Source organism: Dermochelys coriacea, chromosome 21, assembly GCF_009764565.3.
Source record: "Dermochelys coriacea isolate rDerCor1 chromosome 21, rDerCor1.pri.v4, whole genome shotgun sequence".
NCBI classification, from domain to species: domain Eukaryota; kingdom Metazoa; phylum Chordata; order Testudines; family Dermochelyidae; genus Dermochelys; species Dermochelys coriacea.
Genome location: NC_050088.1, coordinates 7957937 through 7977001, shown reverse-complemented (window position 1 = coordinate 7977001; position 19065 = coordinate 7957937). Strand labels below are relative to the sequence as shown.

Genomic DNA, 19065 nt, shown 5'->3' with positions numbered 1-19065 from the left:
TTGCTCTTCCCCCCCACAGATTGCCAAGCAGCAGCAGCAGCTCATTCAGCAGCAGCACAAGATTAACCTGCTGCAGCAACAGATCCAGGTAAGGGGGAGCTTTCCCGCCCTGCCCCCCCTTTGCGCGGTCCGTACTCTGGTCCCCCTTCGAGGCGCTAATGCCCCCCCGTCATCCCACAAGCTCGGCTCTTGCCTGCACGTCAAACTCGTTTACCGTTGTGAGTGGGGATTAGCCCCCCGCGGCCCAGCTGCCCTGTTCTGCAAAGGTGATTTGGTGTCTCTCTCTCTCCAGCAGGTCAATATGCCCTATGTGATGATTCCAGCCTTTCCGCCCAGCCACCAGCCTCTCCCTGTGACCTCAGACTCCCAGCTAGCACTTCCCATCCAGCCCATCCCTTGCAAACCAGGTAAGGGAGGCAGAGGAGGTACAGTATTATGGGGATCAGGGCAGGGAAAGCGACTGTGGTGAGCAGAAAGAGAGAGAGGTGGCTTTCGGAGGGTGCGGGCGTGGACTCCCCTCAGAAATACCCTCTACATAAACTGGGCATTCTCTCTTTCCTGCCGCTCCTCGGGCTGCAAACTCGGGGTTTGGAAGGTCGGGGAGAGCCGGGGAAAGTTGTCTAAGAAGCTGAGATGGGGTGGGGTGGTGGGGGAGATAAACCGTGACTTTTTTTTGGCTGGCGGTAGGGAGGCAAATTGCTTTCCCTGGCAGGTTTCTGATGATCTGTCTCTGGCTGGCCATCCATGTGGGAGTGAAACCACTCCTGAAAGCCCAAGTGGTGCGAGCCGACTTTCCTGTTGTCACTGAATCTGGCCGCAGAGTCCTTGGTTCTGTCCAAGCCGTCAGCTGAGCACGGACTGTCTGCTGGATTAGCTGGTCCGGCCACCTCGCTGCCGGTGCTCTGTGGTGCCACTTGGGCAGGGTGGTGGCATTCAGAGTGTGGAACTCGCTCTGCCGCTGCCCTTCCCCTCTCTAGGTCAGTTGGGATCTCTAGATGCGACCGTAACTGAAATAATAGTAATATACTTGAATCCTTGCTATCCCATGGGTCGGCACTTTGAACTGGCAGACTGGTTTCTAGCAGGAGTTACCTCCCCTGGTGCAAATCTCTCGCGCAGTGCCACTGTGCTGGGCTGGAAATCGGAGCCGGTTCCAGGCACAGACAAGGCCTAAGTAGATCCCACCTGCCCTTTGCTTCTGGTAGTAGACTGCGTGCAAAGCACCTGTTGTGACCTCATTTACCAACTTCCCTCTTGCTGTCCTCTCTGCAGTGGAGTACCCCATGCAGTTGCTGCACAGCCCTCCCCCTCCGACGCTGAAGAGACCCGCCGGCTCAGGCCACCTCCAGATGCAGGTATTGTCCCAAATCTGCCGTCCTCCTGGGGACCCAGCATAACCCAGGGACGTGCCTCACACTTCCCTTCTCCCTGTCTCCTCCCCCGGACCCAGGAGTCTTCACAGCCACTGAACCTAACGGCCAAACCCAAAAGCTCTGAGCTCTCCAGCGCCTCCAGCTCACCCAACCTGAAGATGAGCAGCTGCCGGTCCCTTACTCCTAACCACGGGGTCACGAGAGACCTTCAGTCCAGCCCTCCCAGTCTGCCTCTGGGTAGGTACCCTCAGATGTGCTCTCTGCTGGGTGTCGCTGGCCTTCATCCCCAGCCTGCTCTGTCGTTCAGGTGTGTCGCTTACAGAGGAAACACGCTCGCAGGATCCTAGTGGTTCTCTCCCCGTGGGGAGGAGGGAGATGGAGAATTTCTCCCTAGTCCATGGGAGCTGATCCATTGTTCAGGGACTTGCCTGCTCTGATGTTCAGGGGGGTTCTGGGGAAAGCAAGATGGGTGACTCTCTCTGGGAGAAACCGAGTGTCTGAGCTGACGCTGGGAGATGGAAGGGTCCCTAGGCGTCCTTCTCAAACCCCACCCACCCAAAGAGAGATCCAGGTTGGAAGAAGAAATGTGCTCCATGCCCAGGGGAAGAAGAAAACCATCTACTGGGGAGAAACACCCAGGCTAGAGGGCTCCCTGGGTGGAGTAGCTGGAGTCCTGGGTGGTGCGGATGGAATAGTGGGAGACCAAGCTTTCTGATTTGAACCCTTCGCTTCCCTTGCTCGAAGCTAATAGGGAATGCATCGGCAATAAGAAATTAGAGGCTCTAGATGTCTCTTAGCTAGATTCATGGCTCTGATGGCTGGGAGTAACCCCATTCGTTCTTGGGCGTATGGGGCCTATGCAAGTACAAGGTGCTGGCTGTGACATGTTCTGTGCTGGGTGTTTATCCTCAGGATTTCTGGGAGAGGGGGACGCCATCACTAAAGCGCTCCAGGATGCACGGCAACTCCTGCACTGCCACAGCGGGGCGACGGAGAGCTCTCTGAATAACCCCTACCGGAAGGTGAGGGACATTGGGACTGGCAATGCCAAGGGGCTGGTCCCTGGTCGAAACGGGGAGATCCGAGAGGAGACAGCTTGGCGCAGAGCAACCAGGGGGAGGGTGTGTATGGATATAAAGGGGGAGGGGGGGCTTAGGGGAAGAGCCCTATAGGATGTAATAGAAAATCCCTTTTCTATAGGTTCCTTCAGACTAACTTCTAGAATTGAATGGAGAATTGTCTCCAGGCTGTAGCATTCCGTAGGTTGGTTGAGAAACACCCTCTGGAGAAAGAACCTCATTTCCTATTAAACCCTATTGAGGTTCCCAGGTATTTCTGCAGAGTGCTATTGGTTGTCTCTCTTGTTATACTGTTTAGGCCCCTTTTCCATAAGGGCACTGAGGGTTGGGAGTGGAGCATCCTCCCCAGATAGATGATGCTGAGTGTGGTGTATACCGGAGAGCCAGGGAGTGGATCTCAGGGATTGTGTACCACACACTAGAACCCAGGCAATCCTGTCCGAAACTCGTCCCTGTGTTGTGCACAGGGCTGAAGTCCTTGCCTGACAGTTGCCCAGTCAAGAGCTGCTGGCTGGATTGCCTGCCCATGAGACAAGGAAGTGCTGGACATGTTTCCAGGGGGGATGGTTCATTACCGGTCAGCCTGCCACCAGTGACTTTACTTGTGTTGATAACTGGCCATAACTTTTGCTCTCCACGGGCCTGCAGGACCAAATGGTCTTGGATTCCTCGCCCATGAAGGAGCAGATGGAGGAGACGTGCATGCACAGACTGGACGAGTCCATGTTAACCTGCGATATTGATGGTAAGGACACATTCTCTGTGTGAGACTTTCTCCAAAGTCAACTCTGGGCCTGATCCTGAGAGGTGCTAAGCACTTTGGACACCCATTGCAGTGGGGATTCTCTGGGGATGGGCTGAATGGGAGAAAATGCATCACTTTTCCTTCTCTTGTCTTCTGTTCTTCTCTTATTTTTTCTTTTCCATTCTTCCCCCACCCCTTCTTTCTTGACCTGGCTACTAGCCCCGTCTCTCTCTTCGGGTTGTGCTACATACATTGAAATAAACAGCCAGAAGAGAATAGCAAAGACCTAATATAAGGGAAGTGCTTATTTGAGATGGGTAGGAATTTCATTTGTGGTCACTTGGTTGATTTCCTGCAGCCCTGCTCTGCTGTTCTCCCCAGCTGATGGGGATGGTCAGTGTAACAGCTAAATTAGCACTTTCTGTATTTAAATGGCGCTGTTGGTACAGAGTGAACATATGATGCTCCGAGGCATGGGAAGCCATGAGGAGGGGAGGCAGGCAACCAGGGAAGGCCACGCTAACCACTTGTGGCTGGGCATATCCCCCAGAGGGCTCAGAAAGGGGAAGTAGAAATGTAGCATCTTGCACCGTTGTGTAGTTCGCTTAATTCCACTTTATTTTGCTTGGTTTCATCTTCATTTAAAAAAAAAAAAAGTCAATTTTTGATCCTTTTGCTCAAAGCCCGTTAGTTACTAAGGAGACAATGATGTCATGGAGGTGGGTGGAGCTGGGTGTCATCCACATGGGTGGCATAAAGTCTTTGAGAAAAGGCTAGATTGAGGCGGGGACCATCAGGGAGCAGGTTATAGCTCCTTGATTCTGGGGGTGGTCTGCACCAAGGGATCTCTATGCCAACAGAGACTCAACGGAGCACAGCTGCACCCTAGCGCCGCCAGCATGGCCCCTATGCCCACTGGTGTGGGAGCTGCTCCTGGTGGGCTTATGATAGACAGGAGCCAGTCCCTGCCCTTCTCCTCAGCTGGCCAGGTACAGCCAAATCCTGGCTCTTGCTTGGTCGAAAAGAGCCAGCGGGAGGGAAGGTGGCCTGAGAGATGGGCCATGGCTTGGGGAAGGCGTTCAAGGGTCTCTGGCCCCACAGGTGGGGCGGCCAAGTGCCTGTGCGTGGCCTGACTTTGACTAATGCAAGTGATGGTCTAAAAGTCCTGGCATGAGACGTGCACAGTACAGACGGGCTGTTCACGCTGCTCTCACCTCCGCGTCTGCTGCAGCACCTCCATCTGGACAGGCAGCTCCCCTTTGCTGTTCTAGTCTGGGACCCCGCCCCCAGTGTGGCTCAGGCCCCTCGGTGTCGATGCTAAGCCTTTCCTAAAGGTTAAAGGGGCTAAATGTCGACTAGGGACTGAGTTAAGACCCAGCCAGTCCCCTTAGGCCAGACTTTCCCAAAGCGCCCGTTAGCTTTGCATGCCCCAGCTTCTGAGTGCCTGCCAGGAGACACCCAGGGCCTGTTTTTCAGAAGTGCTGACTCCAGTGAAAGCTCAGGGGAGCTGCAAGTGCTCAGCGCCCCTGAAAAATCAGGCTCTTAAAGACGGGAGATTTATTTTTCCAGAGGGCCTGAGAACTCACAACCCCAGGATTTGTCCAGTTGGGCTCCTAAAAATGGAGGCTCCCAAGAATTTGAGCCTCAGTCTTTGTGGTGAGAATCCAGTGCAGCATCAAGTGCCCTTTATTCTTATGTGTAAAACCCCCTTGAAGGGGAGACTTACCACCTTGGTCACCGTTTTGTATCTTGTGTTTGGTCCTCACTTTCCCTGTCTTTTAACTGGCTCTTCCTTGCTGTGCTCCTAACAGGCTCACGACACTTCCCCGAGTCCAGGAACAACAACCACATAAAGCGACCCATGAATGCTTTCATGGTGTGGGCTAAGGATGAAAGGCGGAAGATTTTGCAGGCCTTCCCGGACATGCACAACTCCAGTATCAGCAAGATCCTGGGTAAGTGTCCCGTGGGCAAGCGAGGGTGGGCTGGGTTTTCTCTGCTGGGCTATTCCCAATGACGTGGAATCTGCCGAGCAGTTTTGCTGACCCATCAGCCACTGCCTATTGCTAATGCCATGCAGCCTACAGCTGGCCAAGGGGCTCTGAGCTAGGATGAAATGACGGAAGCAACCCCCTCCTCTCTCCCAGGACAGCTTGTTGCAAGAGTCTGGATCCTCCAAACCGGTACATGGATGCACTGACCGGCAAAGCAGCAGGGCCATAAAAACACACCATTCTCCACCAAGAGAAGGAAGGAAAGGCTGGTGCTGAATATCACTTCACTGACCACAAGCGGCTAGGACTGCGCTTTTGTGCGTCTCTCCCCAAAGTCGGCTTCTCCAGCAGCCCAGTTCCCCTTGGCACCACATTGGGTCCTGGGGCTGTGCATTGTTTTTTGGGGAAAGCATCAGATGTTGCACCATTCTCTGCAGCACTTGGTGCTTTCCCTCGAAGCTTACCATCAACCAGGCCTAAATGTGCTTAGCGTGTGAGCTCTGAGGATCAGAGGGTGGTTCCTGGCTACGGAAAGAGGGGTTGGTAGTGAGGAGATAATCTTCAAAAGACAAGGCTATCTGTCCATCCTTATCTAATCTTTTCTGAGCTTGTCTAAGCATGTCTCAGCTGGGGTGAGAGGGAGACAAGACACTAATGAGATGCACTGGTATCTGGTATGATTTGACTAGTGGAGACACGTTAGAGCTGTGGGAATGAGCTAATCCTGCAGAGGAGAAAGCTTTCCTGGTGGAGAGGTCAGTGGTGGGACCTGATAGAGAGCGGCAGGCTTTTGTTTCCCTGGTGTCCGAGCTGGAATCGGAATGGCAGGTGTTTGGGCAGCTAGGAGCTAGCTCACTTTGACAATGATCCCTGGTGAAGGAAAGCCCAGAATATTTCTCATACCAGCTGGGCTTTCTCCCTGCCCTGTTCATTGATGGATTGTAAATTTGGCTCCACAGCCCGAATGTTCCCTCCAGGATGGATTTGATTTAAGTCATTAGTCAGGAAGACTCAATTTAATCATGGATTTCTACATAAAAGTGCATTCTTGTTGGTTTTTCTAACCTTAATACATATTCTTCACAACTCAGAGATAGATGTAGGTTTCATTTTTGGAAGGTACACACTATACATTTTTAACGTGATTTATTTTGAAAATTTTTCAAATTAGTTTTACAGCTATATCAGAAAATGAATGGTTGTCTTTGTTTTTTTCTTTTACCAAAGATAATTGAAGCAGATAGTTCACTTCCCAATGAGTTTATAAATATCTCCAATTCAACAGGTTAACATTAATATTTGGATTCAGAGTAGCAGCCGTGTTAGTCTGTATTCGCAAAAAGAAAAGGAGTACTTGTGGCACCTTAGAGACTAACAAATTTATTTGGAGGATTTTCTTGCCATATGTATCAGGAGGAGAACATCATCAGACAGACATTTTAAATTGTTTTATTTAACTAAAACAACGTTATGTATTCTGGATTCTTTTCTTCAACAGCAAACATATAATACTTTAACAAAACAAGCATATGCATTTTTTAATTTAATTAAACATTCAAGTTTTTTAAAATCAGGTTTGTTTTTGTTAAAATTGATTTTAACTAAAATAGTTACAAGAAATATTTAAAAAAAAATTAAATTGACTATGTCAGCCAGGTCAATATGAGAATCTTAAAATACTGGCTTTTACAGCTAACTCAGTTGTCTTCACCTTCATTTTCCTGTTTGTTCATAATCTGGAAAAGAAAAACAAGCTTTCCTGCTTTTTCAGGTCCCAAACGATTTCTCAATTTAGAATGAATTAGTCCAAAGGAAGAAAATATTCTCTACACCAGCAAAAGAAGCTACTGCTGTTAAAAGTGAGATTATCACTTCAACAGTCTCTGAATCCAAGTGCTTAAGTGACTTCCACCAGTTCACTGGTGTGACTTTCTTTAAAACATCATCAGCAAACATATATTTCTTGAATGGGTCTTATTCCGAAACTGGGTCTCTTTTATGGCCTGCTGCCATTATAGGTTTTCCTTTCTAGTGAGAAAATGGTATGGTAGATCTCAAATCAATGAAGGCTACACTCAGAAAGACCTCAAGATTTCTGGAATATGCTGCTCAAACAGTTACACTTTTGTTTCTACTGCCTGTCCCTCCCTTCTCACATTTATCTCCAGACTTCTTCTCCTTGTCCAGATCTATTCCACCCTCAAGAATCTTCTATTCATTGAACTTTTTGAAATTTTGCACTTTTAGAGAGAGGTAAGGGGTTGGCTCTGTGTACACAAATTTGCAGAGGGACAATAGGATTGAGGTCTGTTATTTCTCACCTCTGTATATTATTTATTTATTTATTTATTTATTTAATTTAAAACAGTTTTGCTGTTAACATGCATGTTATCTCTGGAGACACAAATCCAGTTTGAGAAGTGCAAAACTAAGCATCTATGATGGTATCTTCAAGACTGAGCACTGAGTCCCATTGGGTAGGTAGACAGATTAACCTAAATACTCTATACAGAAGCCTCTGGAACCCTGTAAGATTGGGTCCCTAATCCATGAACTGTTGGAACTCATTTACAAAACTTTTCTTAAACATTACATGAATATACTGTTTCATACTATAGAATTAGAATTTATAATCCCTATTCTATGATGAGATATATGTATCTTAATTATATAGATATATGTATCTTTGAGCTATAATGTATCTTAATTAAAACTAACTTTAGATAGATTTTTTTTCCTCAAAAAGTATTTTATTAAAAAAATTAGATTTAAATTAATATATATATATTAAATAATTGATTTTTATCAACCCTGGTTCCCTCCTTCCCCCACTCTTCTTTCAGATGATCCTCAGTGTCGCAGGCTAGAAATCAGAACCCAGATCAAATCCTGGCTCAAGTCAGATGGGAGGCCAGGGGTCAGAGAACTGACCATGCAAATGCAGCAGTAAAAGGAAGCTTCTTCCGTGGTGGTCTATGGCATGGGATTCATGAAAGTGATGGACTAATAGTGCAAGCAAACTTCCCCCACCCAACTCTGCCCGTGTACCTAATTCCCGATCTGCTCCAAGCCCGCTAGTCCAGTCCTGAGTCCCCCGACCGCTCTGCCAGTGCATCTCCTTCCAGGCCAGCCAGACACCTGCTACCCTGCCAATGCACCTGAACCCTGGCCAGCCATTCCCCTGCTGTGAAGCTGCAGAATGCCCCCTGGACTGAGACAACAGGGACAATTTTTGTGACTTGCATGTGGGAAATGTCCATGAAAGCATAGTCTGATACCACCAAATTCAGCGCACTTGTGGCATAAGCATGGTGTCACACACACACACACACACACATACACCCCCCTCCCCAAATAAATCCAGAGGTGAAGGGCAGGCATGTTTACACCTGGCACTATGTGCTTCAGTTTTAATTCAAATAATATTTTGCAGTTACAGCACTTTTCATCGGAACATCTGAAAGTGCTTTACATGCATTAACCTTACCCTACCCCGTGAGACGTAAATTCTTCTAGCTCTGTTCCACAGAAGGGTGAAACTTCTCCAACCTGCAGAGGTGCTGGGTGCTGCTATCTGATCCCGCTGAAGTCAATGGGATCTCACAGGAGTCAGCCCCTAAGTGACCTCCCCAAGATCATAACACTGTCAGAGCTGGGAAATAGAACCCAGGAGTCCTGACGCACAGTGATCTGCTCTGAACCACACTCTCCTCCCAGAGCTGGGAACAGAATCAGGGAGTGTCCTGACTCCCAGAGCCCTGTACCAATCAAGAGGTGACAGCAATAAGATTTTACTTTTCTAGAATATTGTAATGACTCTCTCTACATGAGGGTTCAATCCTGAGCTTTTCCTGTCACTGTGTCTTGTTTTACAATTTTAAGTGTTGGGTGTAAATATTTCATATAGATTTTTATATCACAAAAGTGTCTGTCAGACCCTCGCACCCTTTCTTCTGCTCTGTGTATCAATGCCCCTGGACTATAGCATTCTGCAAAGGCCTCCAACACACCTCACCATGCACCCCAGGCTGTGGTGTCATGTCGAATTGCTCTGTCCCAGCTTCGATAGGCTTGCTATTTAAAGCCTCTGGTGTGGTCTGTGAGGAGTCCATCCAGAATGCTAGTAATTAGTGCGCATTAGCACAATGCAGGGGTTTGCGGGTTACCCTCAGTGCTTGCTTTTAATTTGGTCTCTTGCACCTTTTAGCAGCTTTTAGCAATGAACAAAGCTTCTCCCTCTGAAGAATATGTTAGGATCTGATCTGTTACTTATGGCAACCCACAGCGTTTGGGGGGTGTCAGGAATGGCCACGTTGTGGTGTGCTGGCTGCTAATGTAATTGTGTAGCTTTAAATAACTGGTGAGGTTCTTGTTTTGGCAGCCTGTATTCATTTCTGCACATTTAGCAGAGGTGGAAAACACTAGTAGTGGGTATCTTTTTGTATCCAGAGGCATGGAGCTTGGTACTTGCCCAATCTGTGGTTGTCCGTGTGTATCTTCCAGAGGCATGGCTGGTCCTGGCGATCTATGCATAAGACACTTCTATGGGAGTGTCACCCTGTTGGCTAGAACAGAAGAGTGAGAGTCCTGACCCCTAGGTTTTATTCCAGCTTATGCTCAGAATTGCTGTATGACCTGGGGCAAGTCTATTAACACCCCTGTGCCTCAGTTCCCCATGGGTATAATATTTCCCTACTGCACAGGGGTGTTGTCCGGTTTATGTACTTTGAGATCTTTGGATAAAACATGCCATGCAGTTAGTCGGTAATCTGAACAAACGTGACATGCGTTTGCAGGCGTTTTACCCTAATATACAGAGAGAGAGACCGTCAGTGCTATGCTGTGTGCACAACTAGGGGCTACTCCCAAAACACTTGTTCTCCTGCATATTTCATATCTGATCTATACTGGATTCTCCCTTTCCCTATGCTTTGTACAATCATTTACATCGGTACAAAGGAATTGGATTGGAAAGCCCCCAGTTTGCACTTGTGTAAATAACTCTCCAGGCAACAGAGATCCGGACCCATCCTGTTTGAACCTTACTAATGCTTTTTGACATGAAATGTAACAGCCGAGGCAGAGGTAGAGATGGTTTGAGTGTTTGCTAGCTGGCGGGTGCGTCGCTCCATCCACACATACCAAGTGGGACTGACTGGGATCGTGTGCTGTAGAACCTGGGTTCTGTCTCCTGTGAGTGGCTTAGCTGTCAGCTGGTTTTCGCTGCCTTGCTGCTGTGGATCGGTTAGACTGGACACACAATAGTCTTCCAGGGCAGCATGAGGTTCATATGGCTGTACTGGAAGGGAGAGTTTCCACTCCCCCAATCCCTGGCAGTTCTGGGAGTAGGGAGAGCTGGCTGTAGTGTAAAAGGTAGGAGAGAAAGGATGAGTCTGAGACTGTACTTTGCCAGGAGCGTGGGACCCCCTACGCTGACCGTATTCTTTAAACTTGGTCGCGGTGCAGCAGGTGAGATCTATGCTCCTGTGCGGGCTACCTGTGCATGTCTGTGTATTCACAGCATCTGTGCCATGATGGACATGAAAGCATCTGGGACAAAGGGGAGTGCGAGAGAAGGGGCATCAGATGTGAGGTTTGACTTTGTCTAGCTCTGAGCAGGGGTCTGTCTTGTATCTGAACTAACCCACTTTTACCCTGAGGCCTGATCCAAAGGCCCCCGTTAATTTTCCGGGGAGCAGGCCCCGTTCCCGTGACAAAAGTAAGGTGTTTCTCTCCTCCTGCTCCTTCCCCAGGCTTGCTGGTTGAGTGTGACCTTTCCTTTCTATACGGCCTGCATTCTGTGCACCACTCCCCTCTTTTCCCTGCCTGCTCTGGACCTTGGCAGGGTTGATGACAAAGGTCAGTGAGCCCGGGGAATTCGAGTCACATGGAAGGACTGTCTATTTTAGCTGCAGCACCTGCTTGCCATACCTTTTGTGAGGGGAAAAAGAATCAAAAGCCCAGGACGGAGAGGTGACGCAGAAAGGTCAGCAGTAGGGAAGGGCGGGGGGAGGCGTTCTCTTTCACGACAGGTGGACTGGCTGTGAACAATGGCCTGGATAATCACATTTAAATGGGAGCAGGCTCTGTGGAATAGCCCTACATTCCTCTGTGCCCTTGATATCCTGTGTCCCCTGTGACTGCATTGTCTCAGTGAGGCTTGACATACCTCTCAGCACCTGCCAATCAAAGACAATGTCCTGCACAAGTCGCTTGAGTTGGGTGGCTCCTCTTTTGTTCAGATGTCGTTGTATGCAAATGACATTTTCTTCCCCTGCCTCCATAATGTCTATTTGATTGTTAGCACAGTAGCTCCTAGACTGAGGCCTTGTCTACATGGGGAAATTGCGTTGGTTTAATTTAAATTGGTTCAGTTACACCGGTGCAAAGTCCTGGGTAGACTCTCTTATTTTGGTTTAACTGAAGCTAGTTAGGAATGGGTTTAAGCTAAATGGAAAAACCCACTCTTAAGTGTCCACTTGGGAGTTAGATATAACCACAGTATACTGGTATAACCAGCAAAACTTTCCCACGTAGACAAGACCTAAGTGATGTGCCCAAGGTCACAGGTGGAGGCTGATGCAGAGCCAGGAATTGAACCCCCATCTCCTGAGTCTCCATCCAGTGCCTTAACCCTAATGGCAGCTTTCTCCAAAGAAGGATTTATTTATTTAATTTGGTTGGTTATCTAAACTCGGAACTTCCCAGGAAAACAGAGATGCTTTATTATAGACGGTTAATTTTACAGTGCTAGCAGTGTGCTAGGCACCTCACAGGTGGGAAGTGCTGTATGCAAAGTATTCTCTCCATTTTACAGATGCAGAAACTGAGGCAGTGGAAAATTATGACTTGCCTGAGGTTGTAGAGGGATTTGGGAATAGAACCCTGGGCTGCCTTGCTCCCAGACTACTGCTTGGACCACTAGCCATGGGGTTTTGAAGGAAAGGACTGATACTGTGGCAGGCTAAAGCATTGTGGCTCCTGGATTCTTTTCCAAGCTCTGACAGACTCTCACTGTGCAGCCTTGAGCAAATCAGTTTCCCAAAGCTCTGTGCCTCAGTTTCCCCATCTGTAAAATGGGGGATATGAACCTACCTTTGAAGAGGATTGGGAGGTTTCATTAATGTTTGTGAAGCATTGGGAGCACTCCTGGAGAATCGCTTATCTGGTGAGGCACTTTGTTGTTGCTCAGGCCCAGAGGTGGAGAGAAGAAATATCACCGCTGCTTCTGTTGCCACTCTGGGAGTTTGGGGAAGATTGTGAGAGTCCTTATCTAATGCCTTCCTCCCTCCACCCAGCATGTTCAGCTGCAGCAGAGAGGGCTTTAAAGGTGTAACACAGTGTGCTGCAAAATCTGTGCTGCAACAAGTCGCAGGTAATTTGAGTGGATAACAGCCTACTACTGCTACCAGCTAACATGGTTATTCTTCCAGCTCAAATGTTAGAGGCATTGGAGGACCTGGGTTTTGTCCCCAGTGATGGCCACGGATGGTGAGGAGTTTCAAAAGGCAAACATAACAGCTCTCTGAATCTCTCTACCTTGCATTCTCTCTTCCCAGGGTCCCGGTGGAAATCGATGACGAACCAAGAGAAGCAGCCCTATTATGAGGAGCAGGCACGGTTGAGCCGGCAGCACCTGGAGAAGTATCCCGACTACAAATACAAGCCGCGGCCAAAGCGCACCTGCATCGTGGAGGGGAAGCGGTTGCGCGTGGGCGAGTACAAGGCGCTGATGAGGAATAGACGGCAAGACACCAGGCAGGGCTACTTGATAGCGTGAGGCTCCATCTCTTTTGGTCCCCGTATGCCTGCATTTCCCCTCCCCCCCACTTCCCCCTCCGAAAAAGTGCCTTTGTCTGTAGCTGCCAGCTGTTGAATTGCAAACAGCGCTGAGGTGGAACACAGGGCATAACAGTGCTGCACAGAAATTTAGGACAGGAAGTGAAGAGCAATACTGCATCCCGTTGAAATCGCAGTGCGGGTTAGATCAACAGGACATGATTAGCAGTGTCAGTATATGTCCAGAGCAATGGGGAACCCTAGGATCTCCCAGTAGTCATTGTGTTACATACCTTGGCCACTAAGAACTTATTTTGGGTGTAGTGAAGATGGAACCCCACATCCTCATGCCCTAGAAAAACCACTGGTTGGTTGGAAAGGTGACTCTCCATTAGCTGTTAGCAGTTACGGGTTCTATGACACACAGCTGAGCCCATCCAGTAAGGTGTAGTGGTGCACAGACATGCTAGCCAGTTTATTGCACTGTATCTATCCATGTATACAGTAGTCGGGAGAAAGGGGGTTAATTCAATACTGCAAAGGGGCTGGGGGCCAGAAAGACCAGAAGGAAGAGAGAATCCCCAGTAAGGCTTGTCAATAATTTCCCCTCAAAACTGTTTTTAATGGAAAATAAGAGTTTTCAATTACATGACATTTTTTTATGAAAAGTTTCTGCTTTCCGAGGAAAATTTTGGATTTTTCCTCAAAAAACAGAACTCTTGAAAACTAACACATCTTGGTTCAAAAATGCCACTGTGGTGCCTCATGGGAGTTGTAGTTCATTTTGCCCCATGAGCTGGGCTCCTCAGCTGGAATACATCTCCCATGATTCAATTCCCTCCTTTCACCCTGAGGAGAGACCAGAGTGCATCATGGCAGACGTTGTCCAAACAGGGAGCCGAACCTATAGAAGAAAATGGGGTCATGAGACACCAGAACTACAACTCCCATGAGACACCACGGCAGCCTTTCCTAATTGAAATATTTGTGTGTTTGGCCAAAGTATTTCTGGTTTGGGGTTTTCCACTGAAAATTTTCATTTTCTGGTGAAAATTTCAGCATGCCTTTTTTTTGTTTTTTTTTTAATTCATTTTCATCGGAATTTTCCAAGGGAGGGTGGGAGCCCCTTTGCCAACCAGCTCTAATGCCCAGGGACAGTGACTGTGATCTCCTGCTTTGCAGGCCCCAGGGTAGTCAGATGCAAGCCTCTTCATCAGATGTCCTATACCAGAGGCCGGTGAGCATGCAGCTGGCGCCACCGCTGGTGGAGCACTACCTGCCCCGCAGCATGGACCCCAACATGCCTGTCATTGTCAACACACGCAGCCTCAAGTCGCAGGAGGGTGACGGCGGGGAGGACGGGCACTCGGTGGCGGATGGCGAGATGTACCGGTACAGCGAGGACGAGGACTCCGAGGGCGAGGACAAGAGCGACGGGGAGCTGGTGGTGCTCACAGACTGAGCAGAGAGCCGGGGCGGGGTGGGGTGCGCGTGTGTGAAGCGCGGAGCAGTAGCAGATTTTGCAACGTTCCCCCACCTGGGGCTGGAACTGAAGACCTGACTGAGTTGGGAAGAGATGGGAATGGGGGCTTGGGGAGAACTGCCGTCACAGCATGGCTCCCTGATCTAGGAAGTGATTAGATTCAGGGGGTCGCTTGTGAACCCCTCTGCGTGCAGAGCTCTTTGCAGCTGGGCCGCCCTTGCCCTCCGAATGGCCTGGCATGCAGGGCTGTGCTGGATGTATATAGAGGTGTGCGGGGGACAACAGGAAGTGTGCATGCCAACGCGCACAGCATGCGGGGAGCCTTGGCTCATTCGCCCGCCCAGAAGGAAGAGGTGCCAGCTCTGCTGTGTAATGCATTTACCCAAGCAGCAATGGGGATGGTGCTTGGCATGAGCTGACATCTGGATATTTCCTTGTGACACAGAGGTGGGAGGTGCCTGGCCCCTCAGCATGGGGGCAGAGCAATCCCAAGACTGTGTAAAAGCTAGCTAAAGCAGGAGGGGATGCAGCTCTAGGACAGCGGAGCTGTGAATGTGGGGAGCTACAGCACAGAGGATCCAGAAACTGCCCCTGTGGAATCCAGCGTTCTTCCTCCGGAGGCTGCAGGGGCATGGGTTACTGGCTCCCTGCCGGACAGGCCTCTCGCCAGCATGAGCAGCAGGAGGTTTAAAGACGGGCTTGTGGGTGAGGTGCTGCAGGGTTAGTTGGACGTGGCTGAGCCGTGTTGTGCACGGAGAGCCAGGCCTGTGGGGGAGAAATCACCGCACAGAGGAGATGCAGGTAGGGGTGGGCTTCCCTCCACTCCCTCTTATCCTTAGGCACCAAGGTCCATCCAGAGTCCCCCACTGCAATGGGGACGGGCATTACCTCCTCCTGGCTCCCTGCTGGCTAGGGAACAAACCCACTTCATGGGAGCCTTCTCTCTAGGGCCACAGATCCAGGCCCGCTTGGAGCGTGGGGCTCAGAGCAGTTGGTGGAGGGTCCCAAGTGAGCTACAGACAGCCCATATGGGAAACGCCTCCCGAGCCTCTCCTGCCGTTAAGCTAACAGGACGCGTGGGGATGGGGGAAGAGGGCTGGAAAACTTAACCCGCCCCCAGCGTTACAAATGCATTTGCCTCTGGGCAGCCCTGGCTCTGCGGGGGCTAAATAAGGAAAGACCCCAGCGGCTGGGAAGACCTTTGTCCATTGTCTTTCCCCCTGCTCCCCCATCCCGGCCCCGTTGTGCAGCCAGCTGAGGAGAATCCTCACCTGTTCGGGGCCCTGCCAGCTGCAGCAGGAACAACACAGTTGCCACCATTCAGCCAGGCTCTCTGGGGCCTTTTCATTTCTCCAAAGCAAATGTCTGGGTGGAACACTTGTTCCTCATTCAGTCCCTGTGCCAGCCCGGCCCGCCCTCGCCCCCTGCTCCTTTGCTCGGGCCTTTCTTTCTCTCGTTCCCCCCCCTCGCGCTCTGAACCCTGCCAGTAAATTCCCATGCAGCCATTTTTAGCTCTTGACTAGCATGAGTAAGAGCCAAGGTCTCAGAGGAGCCTTTTATCCTCTTGACGGCTCTGGCCCAGTTTGTAAATAAAGCTGCTGCCCGTTTCTTTGCAGCGGCATGGCGGGACATTCTGCTGCAGAGAGTGCAGCTCCTGGCATGGGACGGGCACGGAGCCCTAGCCTGTCCCAGCGGCACAGCATTGGCTACCAGTGCCTGTAGCAGACTGGGACCCTCGGGTTGGGATTCCCCTGCGGCTCCCCCAGGTGAACCCCATTGGCTACCGGGGGACCTGTGCCGCTCTTGCGGGTCTCCTACAGCTTTGCAAATCCGTTTGAGCCGACACGCTTTGCCAGCCACTGTCGCAACGGAACATGCCAGCTGTGCTCTCTTCACCTCCCCAAGCAAATCCTCCTGGCTGGAGGTATGGTACAGGCTATGCCTCAGGGCTGGAAACCAGGTCCCAGCGTGGGACCCTGGCTCTCTCTGGTGGCAGGAGCTGAAACAGCATCCAAAACAAGCCAGCAGCCCACAGGCAGGGAGCTAGTCCTGGCTGGCAGGAAGGTGAGGTCCATTCTGACAGCTGGGATCCTGTCACCTGCAGAGTCCCTTCCCTCGCATGGCCCAGGCTGCAGTGGGAGGGAAGAACCCCAGCCACTCAGGTGGCCGCTGTTAGCGAGAGCTGCTGGACGTCCCCCTGGCCTGCACTGGGGATGGAGGCAAGGGGGAGGTGGTGCTCTGCAAGTGCTTCTCTTCTCCGACCCCTCCCTGATCTGGCCTTAATGCTGCTTGGCAAAGATTCCCCCTCAGGATCGTGTTATTGGAGGGGGGTTCTGCTTTGCTTACACACCTCTGGACTCTGGCACCCCAGCTGGTGGCTGCTAGAGGCGTGCAGCCTGGGGCCTTGATAGGGAACACGCGGCCCTTGGAGAAGAGCTGCCCGAGGTCACTTCGCTGTAACTGGTTGCCTTTATGGAGCAACTACTGGCCCAGGCAGGCCTGGGTTAAATGGGGTGAGTCCCTGAATCTCCAGGGTAGACCTGGCAACAACTGGCTGACCTGACTTGGCCGCTCGATCTTGCATCCAGCTTAAGAACTGTGCGTCAGAGACTCAGCTGGTCTAAATCAGCATAGCTGTATTGAAGCTGATGGACCTCTGCTGATTTACACCAGCTGAGGATCTGGCTCTCTTTCTTCTTCTTTTCTCACCTGCTACTGTCCTTATTTCAACTGCTGTCGCCTATATGCAGCACTCACCTTCTGGCCTGGGGGGTGGGCCCCTTTCCTAGCTTGGGCTTGGTTCCTTGCAACCTCAAAATCTCTTGTGGTTTGTTTTGCTTGTTCCTTTGTCAGTGCAGCAATTTCCATGCAGGGGGCATCCCCAGGCTGAGAGAAGTGTCTCCTTCCTAAACTGCTGCACAAGTCAGCAATGCTGGGAGAAGGAGAGCTTCTCGAGACTTCTGTCTCGTAACCCTCTGTATTGATATGGGGTCCCATCACCCTGGTGTCCAGCCTAAGGTAGGCACAGCACAGGTTGCTCTGTCAGAAAGTGACACGTGTATATGCGAGACAGAGAGAGTCTGAGTGAACAGTGGTTCCCAGATTCGGGGCAAAACCAAACTGAGGGGACGTGGGCGTGCGGGTAGGCTGAACCTCAGGATCCCCTCAAAGGTGCGGTGGCATATCTGCCCCAGCCGGTGCTGGCTTTTCCATGGCAGGGCTCAGCCCCTGTAAGGGTCCCTTTCTCCGTTATTTATTACACCTGCCTCTCCTGTGGTGTCCTTGACAAGCCTCTGGAGTCCAGGTTAGTGGGACTGGGGGGAAGGAATGGGAGGAAGGGCACTGCACAGGCAGGAATGCATTGGAAATAGGAGTCATCCCCCGTTTTGTAAATCGGCCCCAGATGTGCCCGAGCGACCAGCTGTTTTTTTGTTTTTTTTATGACTGTAAATATAGATAGAGCTTTATTTTGTTAATAAGACGACGAGTAACTTAACCTGTATATTTCACATACTTGTTTACAATGGTGGGGTTTTTGTTTTTGTTTTTCCCCTCTTGGCTCAATAAAGAGGATTTTTGGAGCAGAGATCTGGGCTCTTCTGCTTTGGGGAACAGATCACAGTGGGGGAGAGGGACGCAGTGTCTCTTCCTCCCTTCCCGCCCCTCCTCATTTTCCTTCACTTTCGTCCTTCCCAATGCTTTTTCTTTCCTGGTGTGGCCTCGCTTGTCTTACTGTCAGCACTCTCTTCATTGTGCCCCTCCACCCCTTGTCTAGATTGGTCGTCAGCACCAGGATCAACCCCACATCTTTGGCTGTCAAAGCACCTGTCTTGACTCCCTGAGCTCCACAGCTGACGTTGGCTGGCAAATATCGATGTGGTCAGGGACAGAGATCCCCGTTGGGTCGGCATGGGTGACATCATTGCGAAGTCCTGTCGGCAGTCTGTCTCCTGCTAGCTATTCCTACCTCTTGCCTGCTTACCTCGTTTTCCTTTTCTCCCACCCGTCACCCTCATATCAAGTCTCTGGCTGCAGGCTCACTGCAGGTCGCTGGCTGAGAAATGGGTGTCCTGCGGCCCCCTTGGTGCATGGCAGTGGGTTTCCGAGGGTGCCCTTGTGCTGATGAATCTGAGAGGGGTCTGCTCCAAATTTTGCCTGGGGTTAGATACTTTCCACTGCCCAGCATCTGGATGCGATGGCCCTATTGGCGGGAGGGGGCTTCCATCCCCTGCACTAGATGCCTGACATGGAGTAGCTGAGGAACCCACCAGTTTTGTGCTGTGGCCCCCTTTGGACATTCATGTTGCTGTTCACCCAGAGGTTGTTAATAAACAGAATCGATCCTCGCGCTCTGCCCCCCGCTCGCACCGGGTGTGCCCCCCAGTTTCAAACCCAGTGCTGGGTGTGCAAGCCAAATGTTATGGCCCCCTGCCCTCTAGTGGCAAGGGGGGGAACTGCTGCTGTTTACTAAATTTCACTTGTTCTTGTAAGTGTATGATTGTGGAACCACAAGCTGGGTCTGAAAAATGAAAGTGATTGATAAGGCGGGGTGTCGGTGGGGGAAGACGTTATCCAGTGTTTAATTCCCTTGGGTACTGGGGGTTATGTTCCT

General features: G+C 50.5%; 1 protein-coding gene across 17 annotated transcripts in view; it reads left to right on the top strand.

Annotated features, from left to right (window-relative positions):
- SOX13 (SRY-box transcription factor 13) overlaps nt 1–18039 on the top strand; it is a 93225-nt gene extending 75186 nt beyond the window's left edge. For 11 of the 17 annotated variants that reach the window (XM_043500507.1, XM_038380243.2, XM_043500506.1 and 8 more), the window contains 9 exons: nt 20–88; nt 293–407; nt 1273–1355; nt 1451–1610; nt 2286–2395; nt 3101–3197; nt 5009–5152; nt 12751–12967; nt 14153–18039. In XM_043500507.1, coding sequence (XP_043356442.1) covers nt 20–88; nt 293–407; nt 1273–1355; nt 1451–1610; nt 2286–2395; nt 3101–3197; nt 5009–5152; nt 12751–12967; nt 14153–14432 — 1275 coding nt within the window. In that variant the 3' untranslated portion in view covers nt 14433–18039. The remainder of the gene's footprint in view (nt 1–19; nt 89–292; nt 408–1272; nt 1356–1450; nt 1611–2285; nt 2396–3100; nt 3198–5008; nt 5153–12750; nt 12968–14152) is intronic. The other 6 variants (XM_043500513.1, XM_043500512.1, XM_038380246.2 and 3 more) reach the window with 3 other exon arrangements.
- Nucleotides 18040–19065: the final 1026 nt, after the last annotated feature.